The sequence below is a fragment of the Terrapene carolina genome, unplaced genomic scaffold, assembly GCF_002925995.2.
Source record: "Terrapene carolina triunguis isolate 2854851 unplaced genomic scaffold, T_m_triunguis-2.0 Scaffold838, whole genome shotgun sequence".
Taxonomy (NCBI): Eukaryota; Metazoa; Chordata; order Testudines; family Emydidae; genus Terrapene; species Terrapene triunguis.
This window is the reverse complement of record NW_020665189.1, coordinates 16,563,911-16,585,427: the sequence shown is the minus strand read 5'-3', so window position 1 is coordinate 16,585,427 and position 21,517 is coordinate 16,563,911. Positions and strand designations below refer to the sequence as shown.

Sequence of the window (21,517 nt, the reverse complement as noted above, 5' to 3'; positions counted from 1 at the left end):
CACATTTTCTTGCTTACTAAGAATGCTGTCACCATAGTCCTTGACTTATATCAATAGGCCATTTTTGTTTGGACTAATTCAATTTTTCTCTCTAGCTTTCTTGCACCCGTTCACAACATTTATTTATTGAAAATAACTTGACCTATTCTCTAAGGTTAATTCTCAGACAGACAAAAATTCATAGGTTATTGTGACATGTTATGAACTTTCATATACTTTCACAGTTGCTAAGCGTAAAATTTTTGGTCAAAAAATCACACGAGCACCTCGAAAAATCCACATTCCCCAGTACATATTGGACAACCTTCTGTATGTGGCTAGAATATGGAAAGTTTAGGCTATTTTCCTTGTCTCTAACAATGGGTCCAATAGCTGAAGTCACTTAACGTGTCACAACTGGGATGTGGGTGGTCATACCTAGTGGTCACAGTAGAAGTCAGGCCAGTCAGGTACCAGGAGATCACAGTCTGAGACAGGCAAGAGAGCAAACTAAGAATCAGGCCTCAGGAGGCAGGTAGGATCAGGTTACCAATAGATCAGAGTCAGGTGTCAGGTTACAGACAGCAGTCAAATAGTGAAGTTGAGGACAAACCAGGGTCAAAAGCCAAAGTCTAGGGTCTATCACAAGCATGGTCTGGAGCAGAGACAGGCAGGCAGTCTGTGTTGTTGCTCAGACAGCTCTACTTCATGGCTTACTGGTTTAAATACTGGTATCGGCCAATCAGTAGGGTGTGAGGGAATGCCACTCAGGTCCTGTTAGGTGCTTCTTCCTGCTGAGCCCAGCAGGGAGCCTAGCCTAATCCTCCTGTGGTGATGCAGAGGTGTCAGTGGCCCAAAACCTCCCAGGTTCCGGCCCTGTAGTTCTTACATAATGATTCTGAAGGTCACTATATTATCGATTGCTTTGCTCACTCCTTCAGTCTCGTGGTCTCTGATATTACCCAGAAAACCACTAAATCATTAAGAGTGAAGTAGAAATATTATCATTCCTTTTCTCCCTGACCTTTCCATCATGTCTTTCTGTTACAAAGACATGCAATGCCCAGGAGATGAGGATCCACAAAAATCAGTGTGGCCAACTTCTTTTTAGTGACTGCACCTTTATCATGCTTATCTGACACCTTTGTTCCGCATGCTCAAGTGAGACTCTAGACAAAAATGCAGACATGGGTTAATTAAAATACCTGGTTTTGGCTGGAACAGGGAAAAGATTGTTGCATCTGATATTCAAGCTTGCATCTGTGCCTTAGTTGTTAGACATAACTGTATTGAGGAAGGTTCTGAAAGAAGAAACTAACGGCCTCTAAGCTGTTTAGACTGTGATTTGTTATCTTTTTTTCCCTCATGGGAGCTTATTTCTATGTCTAATGAAGACTAATGTACACACTTAAAGGATGTCCTAGTGGGTGCTTCACAGTTCTTCAGCACATACCAATAATGGATGTAATTCACTAATGAGTATTTCCCTAGAACGCTGACACACAAGCAAATGCAGAAAATACAGACAGCCCTTACTCTTAGTCCTGGCAGCCAGGAAACCAATCTCCTCCTCACGAGAGCTGGGCGAAATTTTTCAGCTGAAACTTTTTTCAGTGAAAAATACCATATAATTTAGGGCCTCAATCTACCAGGCTCTGTACAAGCACATAATGAGAGATACTCCTTCCTCCAAAGAGCTTATATTCTGAAGTAACAATGGGGCCAGTAAAGGAACAGAGAGATGAAGTGACTTGCTCAACGTCACAGAGCTGGTCAGTGGTAGAGATGGGACTAGCACTCAGAACTCTTAAACTCTGGTCCAGAGACCTATTCATTAGTCCACACTGCCTCCTTGCGGTATTTGTCTGGCATTGTTTCCTCCAAGAAACCAATCCACTTTTCACTCTCTCTAGCTTTGTTTGGCTCTTGTACTTGTGCTGAAATTCATCTCCTTTTATCACTGAGCTGCCCTGGTTCTCTGAAGTGCCTGACAGTTGGGAGCTGATCATGCTGAGCTTTGGAGAAAGTTGGTTTTGATCTGAAATACTTTTGCTCCTTGATGTTTTGCCCTCCAGGATCTCATACCCGGGTAAGTTTTAGTCTTTTCTTGGTAGTTTAGATTGGTTTCCTGGGGGTTTAAAACAAAAATTCCAGTGAAACACTGATGCAATCTTTTAAAATATTTAAAGGAAGCCAAAAATAAATGAAATGGAGGTTGTTTTTTAAAAAAATGCAGAAACTCAAGCAATAAAGCATCTTATGTTCCTCCTTGCATCCCAGAATCTTCCTGGCTCTTTGTTTATAAGACCATCATTCGAGTGATTTCTGTGTGCATTCTGTGGAAGCATGATGCTGGTGTTCTAGTGGTACTCCTGCTAGGGGTTCAGACAGAATGAATCTGTAAAATCTGTACCCTCCCTATAGAACTTGACTTCCCTGCATTTCATGTACTCCACCCTGTTGAGGGAAAAACAGAAAAAAAATCTGGTTTTATTACAGCAGTGGGGGTTATATAATGCTGTTTCTTGGCTCTGAAAATAACTAGAAATATAAAAATGAAAAATTAATGCCCACTACCCTTGAATTTCTCTCCTGTCCCAGAATGAAAGGCTTTCAGAGGAATTTCAAACTGACCTTTGCCATATCACAGACAATCCACAAAGACTTTAAAGAGAATCCGTGAGGCAATATTCTATGAACTATACCACTCACCAATGGTCACATCAGTGCCCATGGGATGCACAAAATTCTGCTCATTCAACAGTAATGCTGTTTTTTGGGAGCTTTGCTGACACTAGATGCAAGTGGTTTGTTAGTTGGAACAGAAGCTTTAGCTAATTTGATTTGTGGAGATCAGCATTATATTTATTTTACAGCACCTTCTCCTGAGGTTTTTGGGCAAGAATGAGGAAGGATGTGCATGGGGAAATTTATGTTGAAGAAGCCTCCCCATTTGCCATTCTCAGATGCAAGAACTAGACACAACTGGACCCCTTCCACTGTGGAAGTACAAAGTCTTCTCCTGCTCTGTTTGTTTCACTCCTACCTCCATGCCTTCTTCCAAGCATCCTGGTATACTCAGAATAATCTCCATATCCTCAGTGCAGTGGACTCCCTCCCTCTTGTCATTCAAATATTTATTGAAAATATATTCTCGTCTAGGAAGTCCATAAATGCAAAACCTCCCCCATAATACGGTCTCTTAAAAATTTGTCTTCATCCACCACCCTCCCAACCAATTTTTTAAAAATCCACCATTTTAGGTTATTTCTTTCCTTGTCACTATCTATCCAAAGGAATGGTTATGTTTTTATCATGACTAAATTAATAGCATCTTTACAAATTCCATCCCATGCAGTTCCATAATCCTAGCATAGTAGCTAATCTAAAGCACCACGGATAGGTAAATAAATTCATAAACATTGAAACATCCATACAGGTCCACAACAATAATCCATCCAGCCATGTCGCCTCCCTGTAACAGCTGCAAGGTTGCATCTGTGCAAGGTTATATCATCGGACAATATTTTTTCCTTACGCAAATTCACAATCGCGTTATTTCTTGGAGCTTTCACACTTATAATGATAACTCTTTTGGTCAAAATGTTGAAAATAAATCAAGGCCAGGTTCAGCACCCACCCTCAGGGCCAGGTTTACAGAGCACAGCTTTCATTTAGGCATCTAAATAAGGGCCAGTTTTTCAAAAGTGCTGAGGACCCAATGTGACATATCTGGCCAGATTTGCAAAAGAACTCCACCCTTTACATGCTGAGTTGTTTTGAAAATCTGGCCATATTATTTTTATTCTAGCTGCTGTAACTGCAGGTGTTAGTCATATACATGTGCATTTATTTTAAATTTGCTAAGTTATTTGCCTCATTATTATATTTATCACTCTGAGTCCCAGAAGTTAATGAGAAAAGAAATACTCTAACCAATCTGAACAGCTCAGAGGTGAAACACAGAGCTCCCATCCTACCTTGAAGCGTAGTGGGAAGGGGAAAGGAAGAGCAAGCAGAAGGTTCTTTAATTTGCAGATTATTTACACAGAACGGTTCTTTTAGAGCGGTTACAATCTATTACATCAATGCCACTGCCATACATGCACATTAATCCCGCACACGAAAAATCCTCCTGTTTTTGCTGGAAAGTGCTTGCTAATGCCAGCTCAGTTGCTTTGCTGCTTTTCAAAATAAAAGAGTTAGTTTGTTTTTAATTACATCCCAAACGGGGAAAGAAGTACTGACAGAATTGCATTTGAAAATAGTTTGGACTATGCAAAGCCACCCACATTCAAGATTTCTTCAAAATTTTAGTGTTCAAATATGGACTATTTAAAACACACACCACAATGAGACCCCCTAACGTGCCAAAATTTTCAGGCCACAGTGAATTCTTATGGTTGAGTTTTGTTCCCATAGATTCAAAGGGGAGAAGGGAGAGTTCCACTAATGAAACTGATGGACATTTAGCTACTGTTTGGCATCATTACAGTGGTCCCCCCTATAATTAGAAACTCAATGATATTGGAACACCATCTGTGAAATGAAATGAGATATCAAAATCCAAGATGAAATGAGTGGCCACGGACTGAACCAGCAGTAAAGTTATTTCATTTCTTTGGATAGCCATATGATTCTTCAATTTTGTAGTAGTTTCATCTGCTGGGGTTGTCATTACACACACAAGCACAAACCAGTTTTTTTCCCATGATCAGAATGTGTTTGTTGTCACACACACACACACACACACACACACACACACACACACACACACACACACTTTGTTTAAAAACAAAACACCACCCCCAACCTCTCTCTCTCTCTCTTCATGTTGTAGAAGGTAATTAGGATTCATTCATCTTTTGGAATGTAAATTGAAAACCAGGCTTGTGGATAGCTGAATCCCAGAGATAATCTTCTATAAATCGACTACAGTGCAAACCTTAATGTTGTTTTACTTCATTACATAATCAAACTATAATCATGGTTTCGAAATGGACAGGAATGGAACTCACTCAGTACAGATGCCATGCAGCATCAATGATAATCACGGCTTGCATTGTCCCTTACATAACAGACAGACACACCAAATACTGAACATTCGGTTGTAGGATTTCAGAGGTTCTGAGGGCTTTTGTTTTGTTTTAAGCAACTATCTACAGTGCTGCAGCAGATTCCTCCCCCTCCCCACCCCCCCCCCCCCGCAAGATATTAATGTTGAATGTGTTTTCTCCAAAACCAGAAATCTGTTTGGTCTTTTATTGAAGTTTGGCAGCTGTACAACTGTAAGGAAATGGAATGTTATTTTTTTTGTTGCAGCAGATGAATGTTTTAATTCTTTTTTAAACTGTTTAGTCCTTGTGTGGTTGAAAAATGAATGAACAAATACAATGAAGCCTGGAAATAGTAAGTAAAATAGTCATTTTTGACTGAGGGGCAGAATTAAAATCATTGTGAGGGACAGAAACAAAAGTGAGGGGAGGATGAGGCTGTAGGGTTGATGGTAGGGTCTACCACTTGGTGGTGGGGTGCGGATGGAACAGCTGGTGGGCTCTTTTTCCTGGGCTCTTTAAATCCTGACAGTGGCCCTGGTTAAATGCATTATATATCACCTTCATTGTAGCTTCATTGTCCCATTTATATTAAAATCCATCCATCATCATGTGCATTTATCATCAAATGCTTTGGCAGAAATGAAAGAAGTTATGGTGAAAAATGCAAACAAAACCATGCTGTATTAGACAAGATACTATCAATATCTCTTCACGTGGTAAATTTGACACTTCACCTCTTTAAAGGTATTAAACTAGACGGACCCTAAGAACTTTATAAAACTTATAAAAATCAGAAATGGGTCATTTTGAACAGCTTCTAAACTTTAACTTATTTAGTGGAATCGTTTACATTTTTCACAGATATTAAATCTGCATCCCTTTCGTAAATTGTATGAGTTTGGAAAATAGCTATTTTGTTTTTCTTGCAAAACCACCATAGAGTAAGATGTCTCTCTAACTGCATTTTTCAGTAGTACCTTAACTATGGAGTTCCTACAAGCTAACTCATAAATATAGCAAACTCCTGCAGAAAACCATATATAGGTCTTGGGAAATAAGTAAGAGAGTCTCTGGTTTTCAATTTTTTTTTTAAATGTAATAATTAATAATGAAGTGAAGAAACATCAGGCAGATAGATCAGATCTTACCGGATTTATGTCATTAGTAATAATGGGTTAGACTGGCACTTTGCAACCTATCCCGTAACAAGGGGCAGCACATTGTTGCATTGACCCTGGAACAGCTTGGGAGAGAGTGGATATTATGACTTAAGGAGACACAGTTTCCCTCCCAGTTTTCCCAGTGCTCTAGAGAAGATACAAACTGCACTGAGCCTATATCTAGCACAGCAGACACTCCCCCATGCACCAGTGTAGTTATGCTTCAAGGTATGTTGGGATGGTGGAATCAAGGCTGCACCCCACCCTACCTGCTCCTGTGAGAAGGGATGTTGTAGCAGCTGTGATGTTCCTGCTACTTCCCAATGAGTTGGAAGTGGCAGTCTGGCATACTGACTCCAGAGAGAAGGGGGAAATTTGCATTTCCTCCACAATCTTTCCCAATAAATGTCAGTTATAATATTGAATATTTATATCACAATGGCACCAAACTTTTCCAGTCAGTACAATGGCACTAATATAGGATTTTCAAGAACCTATGGGAGATTTGCACCCAACTCGCATTGGAATTCAATGGGATTTGGGCAGCTAACTCCCTTCAATGCCTTTGAAAACCCCAGTCTGATTACATAAGGCCCTGCACCAACACTGAGAAAAATGGAGACTCCATGTCCCAAAGAATTTACACTCCAATTTCTCCACCTACTGAAGTCTACACACGTCTTTTGCTTACCTTGTAAGCTCCTGGGGGTAGGAGCTTTCTTTTTCTTTGGTGTTTGTACAGCACCTAACACAATGGGGGTCCTTGTCCACGGCTGGGGCTCCACAGCCTTTTAAATTGTGCTCCAAGCTCACCCTGTATTAAGGGACCTTTGTAGTCACTTAACACTTGTTTCTTTACCTTGGCTAAAAGTTTTATTCAGAGTGATGCCCAGGATTGCTTTGATTAAGGTAGTATAACTATCACTTTTAATTGAAAGGCTATATTCATGAAAGCCAACCCTTCATATAGTGAAGGTATTTTCATATAATATATCTTAAAAATAACAAAATATACCTTTTCCATTAAACCCCAGTATTTTGCCTAATCAGTTAATTCTTTAAACCCTGTATGAAATGGAATTTTTGTATGCTGGAAGTAGATTCTTTTGGTAGTGTTAACAATAAAAGAGACAGATCAAGGATGTATATATTAAGATCATAAGAATGGCCATACTGGATCAGATCAATTGTCCATCTAGCCCAGAATCCTGTCGTCTGACAGTGGCCAATGCCAGAGGCTTCAGAGGGAATGAACAGAACAGAGCAATTTTGAGTGATCAGTTCCCTGTCCTCTTGCTTATGACAGTTGGAGGTTTAGGGACAACTGGAGCATGGGATGTCCCTGATCATCTTGGCTAATGACTATTGATGGACCTATTGCCCATTAATTTAGTTATTTATGGGGAAAATGAAGGTAAGGTCTGCCATCACAGGACAACAATTTTCCCATTAACAATTTACATGGAGTTTATATTCAATTACTGATATTATGATGGCACCGTTACTTTAGTAACATTTCTATCACATAGGATTTGGGTTGTCTTAGAACTGTAGTACATTCTTTTGGAGGAGCATCCATGTCATCCATGATTACAGAATGCATCATGCCATTGCTGTGTTTATGCAAATCATTTTAAGGAGCAGTCATTGATAACTTTAAGATTCTGTTTTCCATTGACAGACTTGTGGTCTTTGCCTGTTTCCTTTCTGAGGTGACAGTGCCCTCCTATGGTCAAAAACATGTATTCTTACAGAAATATTTCCTAGTGATTAGCTTTTAGCATTTATAGTCCATACTAATTGAAAAAGATGGGATTCTCCACACAGTCTAAATCATACATTCTTTTGTTCTTTTTAATTTGAAATAAAATGTTATTCCTATCTATGTCTCCATGTTTCCATACTTTTAAATCATGTTTATTTTTTCCTTCGGCTTCAGTTTCAAGTAAAAGGGGTGTGGGGAGAGAAACATTAGAAATCTGGATAGCTGGATATCTGCAAGTTGTGCAATTATTTTTCATATCATACACCTGTGCTGAGAGAGAATCTTCCAGGTGTACTTTGGAAACCTAAAAATAAAGCCAAACATATGCTTGATGGAAAATGAGACAATTGTGAAAGGGGAGTTTGCAGGTAGCATTTGAAGAATTTCTTCTGAAATGGGGATACAATGTATAGCTAACAGTGAGGAAGGCTAATTAATGGCCCTTATAGTGTCACAATAATATGGTACTCTGAAAGAAGCTGCATAAAAAGAATATTTTATTGTTACCTTTGACTACACTTTCAACACAGATATGTAATTACCCTGCACTTTGGATCTAGGGTTGAACAAAAGGCAAGCATAATTTTATTGCCCGAAATCTGAGAGCTACTTATTAAAATAATTGAAGTGAATTAGCATTTGGTATGTTTATAAGATATGTTGTCGAGTGTTCATAGATGGGTGCAAATATGGTTGGGTTAGCAATAGCCCAAATGACTGCATCCTGGCTTTTAACAACTGCCAATAAATATTCATCAAGAAACTGCTTATAAATATCGTTAGCATAAGATAGGCTATCTTCTTTCAAAGACTTCAAGTGAACAGTTATTTTGTTTTTCATGCTATGGTGCCAATTATCCCAGAGTTTTCACTGAGAAATATTTTAGTTGCAATGTATACGTTTGCACAGTTTGGGCTCTCTTTATCAGTATGTACAATGTCACTCCTTGTTCAAGAAAAAATAGGCAAATATATATTTAATTTATGGAATTATATATGGAATATAATGGGTAGAACACTGGGCTGGGAGTCAGGTGGGATTTTTGATGAAGTGTTGACATTATTTTTGATTGCTAAGATACCTTGCACGGTCCTCCTCTCACACTTTTACACATGTGGAAATAAAGAATAACTCCAGAGGAGTCAATAGAGTGATATATTAGTGTGAAAATGATGTGAGAGGCGCAACAAGCCTATCGTCTCAAACAGAGCACTTTAGCATTGTGGGGTTACGGTGGCTGCTATTACAAGTGATCCTTGATACTACGGATATCTTTACAGTGTAAAGAACACTTCATTGTCTATATGTCACAAAGCTTGGTCCTATATAAATATACAGCAGAGGGTCTCCCTAACTAGCTACTTATATAAACCATCACCACCAACTGTAGTGTGTGATCATTAATGGATTTCATCTTCACAACACCACTGTGAGGTAAGGAAGTATTATCCTCATTTTACAAATAGGCAACAGGGCCTGTGGCAGAGCCAGGGGTTGACCAGTGAGCACCCCCCAGCACATTGGAAAGTTGTCGCCTGTAACTCCAGCCCCGGAATCGGTGCCTATACAAGGAGCCACATATTAACTTCTGAAGAGCCGCATATGGCTCCAGAGCCACAGGTTGGCCACCCCTGCCCTGGAGTGTCCCCAGTGTGTATAGCAAGTGCCAGATGAAAGGGAACTCACGTTTCCATGGAAATAAATTGTTCATAGAGAGGAACATGGTGAAATCAGAGTGAGAATCCAAGGTATGTTTAAATGGTGCTCAGTGGGTCAAGACCTTTACTAGTTTATTAACTTCTTGAGAGTTTCCTTATATACTTTTTTGGGGGGTAGGGGAGAAATAAGAAATAAAGAAATAAGAAAATATGTCCATTAAATGTACTATATAATAAAATAATAATAATAATAATTAATTAATAACAAAGTAATAATTTATATTTCCCTTAAGGAACAAACAAAGCCCCTGCCTCATAGCTCCCAGACAGTAGTACCACAATAGAAGACTGGAAGTGGATGGCTGTATAGGGGGTCTCACACAGGGTAGGACCTGGGCAAGCTGGGGAAATATAGGTAACAGTATATTCTCCTGTCATTCCTCCCTTCCCCACCCTGTAAGTTGGGGCAAGGGGTGAGAGTCGGGGGCATGTTGAATAAAGTCCTATTGAATATGCTTTGCACAGGGACTTCACAGCAGTTATGCTACCTGGGTAGTTGAAGTTAATCTGCCCATCTTGTCAGGATGGATTCTGAGGTCTGGATTTTGTCCTAGAAGGTTTACAAAAAAAAAAAAAAAAAAAAAGGTATTGGCATGAGTTAGCCATGCCATTTCCTATTCTTATGAGTAAAAAGTGCTTGGAGCTGAGAGTGCTACAGGTCCTGGAGCTCTGGGCCAAAAGAGATCAGTCCTAAACTAGAATAAAATGTGGGGTTAATAATTAGTTACATACCAGTCCATCCATTCCAACATACTGGCTCAAGACCAGCAATTTCAGAGAAAGAAGCAAGAAACCCTGCAGTGGACTGTTGTAATTTTATATAATATAAATACAATTTTCAACATTCATAGGGTCTACAATCTATGTATGTCCTTGGATGTGACTTTGAACTCTAATATTCTGATGAGTTATCTAGGCACATTGAAAACCGGTTTTCTGTTAGTTCTATCATGAACCAGTGTTTTGTATCCGTTCCTTGTCAGACTTTTTGGTCTTTGTTTTACCTCTTGTTCCTCTGCTGATTTTAGCCTCATTAAAAAAAAAAAAACTTTAAACATGAAAAGAGCTTCCTCTTAAAGGATGTTTCCTTTGAAATACAGCAACTAATACATAGTGTAATCTCTACCATAGCATGGCAGAGAGATAACCCATTTTAGAAATGCCAGGGCTGTTAATAGCATATGTTAAAGTGAATCAATACAGAAATTCAAATTGACAAAAAAAAAAAAAAAGTGGCCAATTAGACTCACAGGAGATAAGAATCATTGATATTGCAATTGTATGGGTTTTGATTTTATAGCTCTCTTTAACCATGTATGTTTTAAATATTTAACTGTAACCTGTCCATTAAATTATATGAGAATTAGGGTAAAGTAATAAAAAAACATCCTTAGCATTTTGCTCGGACTCCTCAGTATATACCAGATATATATTATATTAGTTTGTCAGTATTCTAATGGTAGTAAGGAGGTTTCTTTTGCTTTAGTTGATAAAGACTATAATAACAGTTATAGTCAATATGGTTAGTATGGGCAGTGAGGAATGGCTAGGATGGAGACATTTCTATTGGAAAAAGCACCGGTCCTGGAAAGGCTACCTCTAAATTTTTTCATGTTTAGAGTTTATTAGGGATTATTCTAGTGAAGATTAAGTACAGGTTTTTAATTTTAATATGCCTGTACATTTTGTATTCTAAATGAACAACTAACTACGCTGACTTGAGCAAGAGTAAGTTTTGGTTGACCTTCCCTCCTACAGCTCTGCAAATGTACCTCAATATAGATTTACAATCCTCCCTGCTATTCTAGTCCGGGGCTTCTCTTTAACAGAGACTTCCACAAATTGGAATGGAGCCTTTGGTGGGCCTGTGGCCAGCTTCTCCCACCAAATCTTTTGCACCAAGGATTTCCCAGTATAGGTGTGAGAAGCACTCTGAAGCACAACTGAGAGCATGAACACTTTGATCAGCAGAATACAATGATTGGAGACATGCTGTACTACTAGTGAGACAGGTGCTAGGATACATGGAGCACTATGCTAGGGATTTGCAGATTGGTCAATAAATCCAGCTGAAAGGAGAGCAGGTTGAGGGGAATAAGACAGTAGGGGAGGGAGCACCTTGTGCTGTGTTGACAGTTGTTCCTCTTGAAGGTTGGAGTACATCATACATGTGGGACCATGGGGGATGTTTCCGTCCATAACATGGAAGTGAACAGGGTTCATTTAATAAAGAACATGAGGAAATCAGTCTCAGCCAGGTTTACACAGCTCTACAGAATATGTGTGTGTGTGCCTGTGTCTAGAACACCTATCCAAACATGCTGAACACAACTCGGTATGTATATACCTAGGTAACAGATGGTAAATCTAAAGGGTTTTTTAAATGCTATTCTATGTATATCTTTGTTTTACAGGGGACTACGTAGTCATGTCAGTTTACTTTGACCTGAGCAGAAGAATGGGTTATTTCACTATTCAGACCTACATCCCCTGCACACTCATTGTAGTGCTGTCCTGGGTCTCTTTCTGGATTAACAAGGATGCAGTTCCAGCCAGAACCTCTCTGGGTGAGTTGCCGTGTCTTCCAGCATGTATGATATGATCTATGTATCTACCAGAGCTCCAGTATAGGAGCATATTCACATCCAGGCATGTGAATATGTGCATTTCTGAAATGTACCTGGAATATTTCATGGCAGTTTTTATCACATGATTTTATACTAGTGATGGGCAAACTTCAAAAGGCCCAAGTCTGGGCTTCTTTCAAGTAAACACCCCAAAAATTCAAACCAGCCTTTTAAGAATCTCCAAACCTCTGGATCTGGCAAAAGTTAGGAGGGAAACTTCATAGGAACAGAGTCCTCTCAACTATATATCAAATGAATTTTGAGATGTCATCAGAGTTCCTATCATAAGTTGTCCCAAAAGTCTCACATGCAATTCGTTACAATTAGCAATTTCTATATGAATTGGCTGATTGATAAACTAAGGGTAGGATAAATATAACTTGTTTCTGAGAAACAGTTGATGGCACTAAAAATGCAAAGTAAAATTATGTGGCTAGATGATAAAATTAAGGCCACCCACTTTTCACTTTCAGAGACCTGGATTTGAGTTCTGATAAGTAAAAATGTCTTTAGATTTGCCAACCTAATTTTCAGTTCTGCACAAAAACACAATACGGGTTAGCCAACACGATTGCAAAGATCTTTCCAATGGAGACTTAGAACTGGATTATCAAGGACTTGCAGGACAGAGCACTTTAAAATAATGTTGTATGTGTACAAGATCAGTAAGTGAATTCAATTATTTTTGAGATGTACAACATGGACCAGAGTCTCTATTGAGAACTAGCCTATTTGCACCACTCAGGAGGCTTAAAGGGACTAGAAATTGACCACAAATGGGCAGCAGAGAATTCCCCTGTTAGAAGGAAACTCCCTGTTGCAAATATGCTGGATCTTGGCTTTGTGCCAGTCATTCCCGTCCAAAGGGTGATGGGGTTCAAGGGTGGGACAATCCAGACCAGTGAGGGATTGTGTCACCACTGCCCTGCAACCCTGGGTGCTTCACAATGCTTTGCTGCTGGAGCTCCCAGCTTGGGATGTGCTTAGCCAAACTACCAACATGCAGATCACACCATGAGTGTCCATATTCTATACAGGCCTGGTTCAGCAGCTCTGACCACAGCAGCCTGTCTGCAGCCCCAGTCAGGCTTCCACCCGCTTTGGTTACAACCAGCAAGGTGACCCCAACACACTCCCAGTCCCAAATTTTCCCAGAACTGTGTTCTCTGCAATGTCCAACCCTCTCGGAGACAGTTCAGAGAAATAATAAGGTTCATTTTTTTCCTCTAATGACCCAAAAGCACATCACAACTTATTAACTTACCTGTGGTAAGTACACCCTTCCAATTAAACACAGCACAGAGTTGTGTTTTGTTTTGTATTTACAACACAAAACAAATATATCAACAATAGGACATAGACCTGTTTAACAACTCTCCCTGACCTTCCAGGATTACACACTTTAGTCATAATTCTAGCATACATACATCCAGAACTCTTAATACTGCACCACATACATACATCACAGAAGAACATTAATGATCTGTGAGTTATTAGTTTTCTTATGATACCTTACAAGACATATTTTGTACAAAGATTATTTCAATCATGTGAAGGGTGTGAATATCGATGTTCTTAGTGTCATACAAGGATCAGCAGAGTTTCTGTCATTTTGTATGTGGGTTTGGGGCTATTTCAACTGTGGGAAACCATCAGTGATGTTCACCTTCAACATTATACAGGAGAAGTCACTTCACATACATACAAGTTCAGTCTCTATTTGGTGATCAATGCTGGCTTTCAATTCTTGTGTGTGGATGAGCAGTTTTCTGTACTCAAAGTATATAGGTATTCATAATGTAAACTCAAAATATAAGAATGTAGGCAGGTGTGAAAGCTCAAGCCGACAATTATTTATTATTATTATTATTATTATTATTATAATTAGGGGTTTTATAATTAGGGGAAAATGGTAATTTCCCTTCTCTCTTCTAACAATTTGTTTGTATTTTCAATCCTTAAAAGCACAAATCTGGATTAAATTGTGGGTTTTTTTTTCTGTTAAATCTTTATGGGCCTGATCCAAAGCCCATCATAGTCTATGGGATTCTCTGGATGAAGCCTTATAGAAATTCTGATTTTGCATCCAAAACTTTAAAATTATAGGATAGTCCCACAGACAATGGATTAATTACAATTAAGGTGAATTGTCAGAATTATAGTGTGGATAGTGAGGTGCAAGTTTCCCCACATATTTGACTGCTATGAAGAACAGAGGCAAACCCCAATGAAATCAGCAGGAGTTTTTCCACCATCAATGGGCTTTGGATTGCATCCTTAATCCTTCATTTAATGAACATCAAACTCATTCATATGAGATATTCATATGAGACGTTAAATATAGGTCTTGGCTTTTCGTTGACATTTAAGATTCCAGCCCCGTTTTTTTCACTCTTTTTTTTCATAATCCTTCCTTGAGAGATTTTAGGCATTTCCACCTCTTGTCATAGCTGCAAATACTTTTCTTTGGGTATTTCAGCACTGCCCAGAAACTGAAAATGAAGGAAACTTATTTCAACAGTAAAGAACCTTCAAAAAGTTCAGTTCTAAGGAAGGACAAAGTTGTTGAGGATGATCTCTTTTTCTCAGTTGAGTTTGGCTACCTCTGCTGAAAAGTTATCTTTTTTCCTAATATTCTTCAGGTGCTACAGCATGCGAGTTCCATTGTAGGAAACAATGTATTGTAATTCGTATTTCCTGTGACTGCCTGGAGTCTCTCACTGAATACACAAGTCCCTCAGTGCTTAGCATGCTCCTTTTTAACACTCGCATTGTATGTCAGGACTCCAGGCCATCCTTCAAAACCAGTCAGCATGTGGCAAGTGACAGAATTACTTTGTCACCTCAAATAGTAACATTTCTTTTGTTCAATTCTGTCTCCTTACCAGGTATTACAACTGTCCTGACAATGACCACCCTCAGTACAATTGCTCGTAAATCTCTTCCCAAGGTCTCTTATGTGACAGCAATGGATCTTTTCGTGTCAGTTTGTTTTATTTTTGTTTTTTCTGCACTGGTGGAGTATGGGACCCTACACTACTTTGTCAGCAACAGAAAGCCAAGCAAGGATAAAGACAAAAAGAAGAAAAACCCAGTATGTATTGTTTTACTATCAAGACTGAAAACTTCCCTATATAAATCTCAATTATGTTTTCTGAGAGAGCATTTAAATCCTACTTTGTGTTTGTCTTTTCGTTATACTGTGCTATAGCTGTAAACCGTTCACAGACGTAAATGGGAATACGAACTCAGTCAGCCATGGGGAATGAATATATTACAGGTGTCTGGGAGCCTAGAGATTGATTTCTTAGTGGCAGGCTCCAGCTAACCAAAGTGTTCTGAAAGATACAACTATTACCAAAACCGTGCCTTCATGTTATGGTAAATAGAGTCACTGATATGAGAATCAATTTCTCTGTCTTAGCTCTGCCCATATCTTGTGACCCATATACAGTGACTTCCTGTTTGTACACTGAAATAATTATCTTTTCTTTACTGCACAAGACAGATTTAAAAATTCAGCTATTCTACTTTTTATTGCTGTCCCCATCTTGTTGCATAATTATCAAAACTTCTGGTTACAATGGGAATTTCCTCCATTAGATTCATTCATGTAGGGAAAAATACCTGTTTATGTACCATTATTTCCTGGGGAATGACAAAGGCAAAGCGAAGAATACAGAGCACTTGAGTGTTTAATTTTTATTTTCAAAGCACAAAATGTATTTCTTGCAAATCCCTGTCTCTCTTTCCTTTCCATTCTTTCCTTGTTTTATTTTCCTTACTGTACCCTCTCTCCTGAATCCCTTTTTTTATTTCTTACCTCAGAATGTGATTCTATTAACACTTGTAGCGTTACCTGATAGCAGTAAAAAATATATGATAACAGCCTTTAGAACAGCTGCAGTGAAGGCCATTGGAAATCCCCTGTTGTCAGTGCAGTATTTGCAGACTATTTGGTTTCAGTGAGGTTGGTACCTTACCCTTCTATGCTGAAGCAAAACTCTGTTCTTCTAGAGCAGGGGTCGGCAACCTTTCAGAAGTGGTGTGCCGAGTCTTTATTTATTCACTCTAATTTAAGGTTTTGCATGCCAGTAATACATTTTAACATTTTTAGAAGGTCTCTTTCTATAAGTCTATAATATATAACTAAACTATTGTTGTATGTAAAGTAAATAAGGTTTTTAAAATGTTTAAGAAGCTTCATTTAAAATTAAATTAAAATGCCAAGCCTCCCCGGACCAGTGGCCAGGACCCAGGCAGTGTGAGTGCCACTGAAAATCAGCTCGCATTCCACCTTTGGCATGCGTGCCATAGGTTGCCTACCCCTGTTCTAGAGCAACAGAATCTAAGTGTGTGTGGGAGAGAGGGAACCAAAAGAGACAAAATATAAAAAGAAAGAAAATGCATTTGAAGTTTCTCCTCTGCATTCCCTCTACACACACTCACAGTACATGGAGTACACCAATGGAGATTTTCAAATGTACCTAAGGGACATTTTCAAATGTACCTAAGTCAATTGGACTTGAGCACCTAAATCCTTTAGGCACTTATAGTGCATAGGAGAGCAAATACACAGGAGAGCAAATAAAGAATAACATATTTTGTCACTGAAATGCACAGTTTTATCTTATTGTAAATAATTTTGTTATAACTTCATTCCTTAAAAGCTTGTCAATGATCTGCTGATATACCAAAAAGAACAAAACAAAACATGAATTTGTTTGTGCTGGATAAATAACCAAATGAAGAAGTCATGTAAACAGTAAAGGTTTGTGGGCACCTGGGGACATTTACAACTGTTTTCTATAGTCCAATAGAAGATTAGTTTTTCTTTCCTGAAATCAGAAGTAGGGATGGGCCTGATATTAAATCAACACTCAAAGAAACCCTGAACATTAGGGTGGAGAGTTGAAGGGCCAATTTCCAGTAGCAGAGACTTTGGCCCCAAATGTAAATCCAAACTTTGCAGATAGCCTCTAATTGTAAAATGGGATGACCCAAATGACAGCTCTTAATTCCCCTGAACAATGAAAAGATTGAAACCAGGTTCTCTATTTTGTGGCTTTGTCCACTTTAATTACATGTTACCGAGACGAGAGAAATATTTTCTCATCCGTATTATAACAGAGTTTCTTATTTAAAAGGCTGTCCCCCTTTCCTGTTTATAATTTATTTATTTTTTTACTTACTACATTTTTTAAAAGTATCTTTAATTTATATTATTTTTGTCTCTTTCTTCCTCTTCTTTCTTTCTTTTTAAAAATTCTGATTCTCTTTTCTGTCTACAAAACAAAAGCTTCTTCGGATGTTTTCCTTCAAGGTATAAAGTTTTTGGAATGGAAATTTACTGCATGCGACTGCTGAATTTAACTATTAGAGCTTAAATGAGATTATTCCTTTTTAATTAGACATTTAAGCATTCTACTCAGGGCAACATCCTAAATAAGTAGAATGGCTACAGATTTCTAAACAAATTTGTAGAGTTGATTCAGCAGCCCGAACCCTGACTCACTTACGGTTTTGAACTTGAAGTTCAAGAGAGCCCAACATTTTTGGATCGCATGAGTTAAGAGAGCCTAATGTGTTTAAAGCATCTGTATTGCTCTCTTTATCAATTACCCATGGGATCCAATACCACCAGCCACACTAAGCACCAGTAATGCACCCTTTTAGAACTCAACTCTGACCCCCTTTAACTTTTGTGATCTAATTTAAATAAACAAAACCAAAATCTCTTCTAATGATGAGCTGTTCAAAATTCACTGCCATCATTAATTACCCCTATGGTGTTCTTATGCCTAATGTCAGAGTTTTGAAAGGGTTTTAAATGCATACATTTTCTAATACTGTCACTGGATCCACATGCTGTTGTTATCCAAAGTAGCAAATATAGATAGCTGTATACTACATCTGACTCTGATCTTCATTCAGAAATGCAGAGATTGAGTTCCAGGGGGAAAAAATTAAGAAAGTCTAAGCTGAAGCGAATAAAATTGACATATTCTGTGGAAATTGACCTGTCGTAATTTTCTAGAATCATAAAAAAAAAATGGCCAGGTGTCAGCCAAAAGTTTGGATGGCATGCGTTATGCAATGCTATGTTCACCAATTGCTCAAAATAGTTGAAAATGCCTAATTAATTCAACTTATAGCAAATGTACATATATGTACAGCTACTGTATACAGTGTTGGACATGTAGAGGCTTCTAGATGGTGAACAATGGTAGATGCTGAGCTGTATGGATTAATAAAAGCAAACTATTGGAGACTGTTCAAACCTCTTGATTCAGGAGAACCATTTAACATTCTCTTCGCTCTTTTCAGCAAATTACAGATATTTGCCAATGCCTAACCAGGGACACACTTTTATTAAAGAAAATCCTGCATTTCCAGTTGATTCCTGCAATTCCTTTCATGTGCAACACCAATAATTGTCTTCATATGTCATGCAACGACTTAAAATATAAAAGGCAAAAGCAATCCAAATTGCCATTAACTTGCATTCCTGAATGTTTCCTTTAACCTCTAAAGTTTAATTTATTTGGCACTAAACCTACCTACTCATATTTATTAATATGTAATATTAATCTGCATTGCTTATCTCAGAATTTAAGCTATATATATGCAAATATTCTTTTAATAATTTAAAATTAAGGATTTACTATTAGAGCTCCTTATACTTTAGCAAGTCCCTATTTATCCCTAAATACCCCTATTTGCATAGACTGACCATTAGTCTAAATCAAGTTTTGTTACGAAGATTGTAACAATCTCTTTCTTCCTGCTCCCATATTTTGTCCCTCATTCATCACAGGCACCTACAATTGATATCCGACCAAGATCAGCTACTATTCAAATGAACAATGCTACACACCTCCAAGAAAGGGATGAAGAGTATGGGTATGAGTGTCTCGATGGCAAGGACTGTGCCAGCTTTTTCTGCTGCTTTGAGGATTGCCGAACAGGGGCGTGGCGGCATGGAAGAATACACATCCGCGTTGCCAAAATGGACTCCTATGCCCGCATCTTCTTTCCAACTGCCTTCTGTTTGTTTAACCTGGTGTACTGGGTATCCTACCTTTACCTTTAAAATCAGAAAGGAAATAGGTGATATGAGCCTTACTCACTGAATTTCTTAGAGAGATGGTTTCCTTTTGAAGTCCACTTAAAGTATTTATGACACGCTTTATAGTGGTCTGAATTCTCTAGTGCCATAACCCAGTAAATATCAACCATATCATATTGTTCATCTAAAACTATCATATAATTATTGTGATTTAAATGATTCCATTCAATATGTTTAAGTGATTTGAAACAAGAAATAAAACAGGTAACATGCAGCTCTCCCAGCTGGAATAGAAACAAATAGAGCAGTATTGGGGAAAAGGGAGGGAAACATGCCAACTTTCAGTAATGATTGGATATTGTCATTTCAATCATGAGTGACTGAGGCTAGAATTTCAAGGTAAAGTATTGTACAGTTTGTTAGCATCTACTATAAATATGCTATATCTTTGTCCTCTGTGGGCTTTTCTTTTTGGAAGAGTCATCTTTCACCTTTCACTTCAAATAAATGTTACTAGGCTAGCAAAGTAACTTTCCCTCTCAAATAAAAATAGACATTTCACTATGCCATCCTTTTAAGAACACATGTACAATGCTGTAAATATTTCAATACCTTGTAGTACTTAAAGTCTCTAGTGCATGCATCTCTTTTGGCCAAAATAAATGAAGCAAAGGTACCATAAAGTATTGTCTTTTATTTTGTGTCTCTGGCTGTGCTATTGTAACTGAAATGTGGATATTTTTTTTTCCCCTGGAAGAATTGCCCCTTTCCCTCATGCATGGAAGATTCAATCAGACAACAACACTTTCATGTAAGACTTTAGAGAAGCCTTAAGGATTGAAACAAATAACAAATAGACAGAACAATCTGTATGACCAATATAATACTTAGTTTATTAAGTAACTGTATATGTTTGCTGCTGTTTTAGCCCTCATTTTCCAATGATAACATTGTTATGTCTCAACTGAATTTACAATTATTATACATTGCAAGATCATTTGTGGTCTTTTAATACATACGTTTTTAGTGAATCTTTTCCCATATTGAGCCTGAACTTTGATTATTCTTCTCACACAGGGTGTTTCGGGGAAATAGATTGTAAGCTTCTTGGAGCAGACACAATCTTTTTGTTGTGTGTTTGCACAACACCTAACACACTGGAGTCCTGGCCCATGAGTAGAGCACCTAAGTGCTACAGTAATACAAAGATACTAATAAATAAATAATAATAGTAATAATACACAATCAATTTGAATTAATCAGAAGGATTAGAAACAGTTTTGATTCTTACCAATCCCAACAAATATTTACTTTCTAGGCAAACTTCAGGTTCATTTTGGTTCATTATACTTTGCACTATGTATACACCTATCATTCATCACCCATTCATGTTTCTGAACAGCAATATTAGTCAGTGCTGCTTTTTGCTCTGTGCGTACCTTTCCAAAAATACAGACTCTAACCCCGTCTAGCACACAATTTACAGGTAGCCTTGAAACAATAAAAGGAAATGAAGAGTGTCTTTGCTAATAAATCATATGTGCATAGCTTATGTGTATTAAAAACTATTTAACCCACCTGGGTGAATCTTGAAACTCATTTAGCCAGTGGTTTTCAGAACCTGTATGATGCTCAATTATGCAACGTTAAGCACATGTAAATATTACTGACATTTTTTTTTTTATTGTCAAAGATGTAAAATGTCAACTCTAGAAAAATGGGTTTGGAGTTTGCAATGAGAGATGTATATGTATGTTATTACACAATTACTAATAGATTATATGGAGACATAAGGACAGTTTTCCACTGTTTGTATAGTTTTGGAAATAAACATGTATAGAAAGGTATAACTAATTCTTGATCATCAATTGTTCCTTGCCCAATGTATTTGACAACCTTTTAATAAAGGAACTGCACACACTAGTGGACTTTTTCAATAAAATTGCTGCACTCCACTCTACAGTATCCTTGTGGTTACTTTGTTAAAAGTAGCTTAAAGCATATTAGAACAGTATTACAGTTTGCTCTTGAGAAGGCTTTATTTTTAAACTGGCTAGATTGTGAAATAATAATGATTTAGCCCCCAATCCGGAAAGCATTTATACATGTGCTTAACTTTAAGCATGTGAATAGGCTCTTTG

General features: G+C 37.9%; 1 protein-coding gene across 3 annotated transcripts in view; it reads left to right on the top strand.

Annotated features, from left to right (window-relative positions):
* Positions 1 to 19,537, top strand: part of GABRG2 (gamma-aminobutyric acid type A receptor gamma2 subunit) — an 89,566-nt gene extending 70,029 nt beyond the window's left edge. For 2 of the 3 annotated variants that reach the window (XM_024211912.2, XM_024211911.2), the window contains exons 7-10: positions 12,095 to 12,247; positions 15,196 to 15,401; positions 17,607 to 17,630; positions 19,125 to 19,537. In XM_024211912.2, the coding sequence (XP_024067680.1) occupies positions 12,095 to 12,247; positions 15,196 to 15,401; positions 17,607 to 17,630; positions 19,125 to 19,400 (659 nt within the window). In that variant the 3' untranslated portion in view covers positions 19,401 to 19,537. The remainder of the gene's footprint in view (positions 1 to 12,094; positions 12,248 to 15,195; positions 15,402 to 17,606; positions 17,631 to 19,124) is intronic. The other variant, XM_026660857.1, reaches the window with a different exon arrangement.
* Positions 19,538 to 21,517: the final 1,980 nt, after the last annotated feature.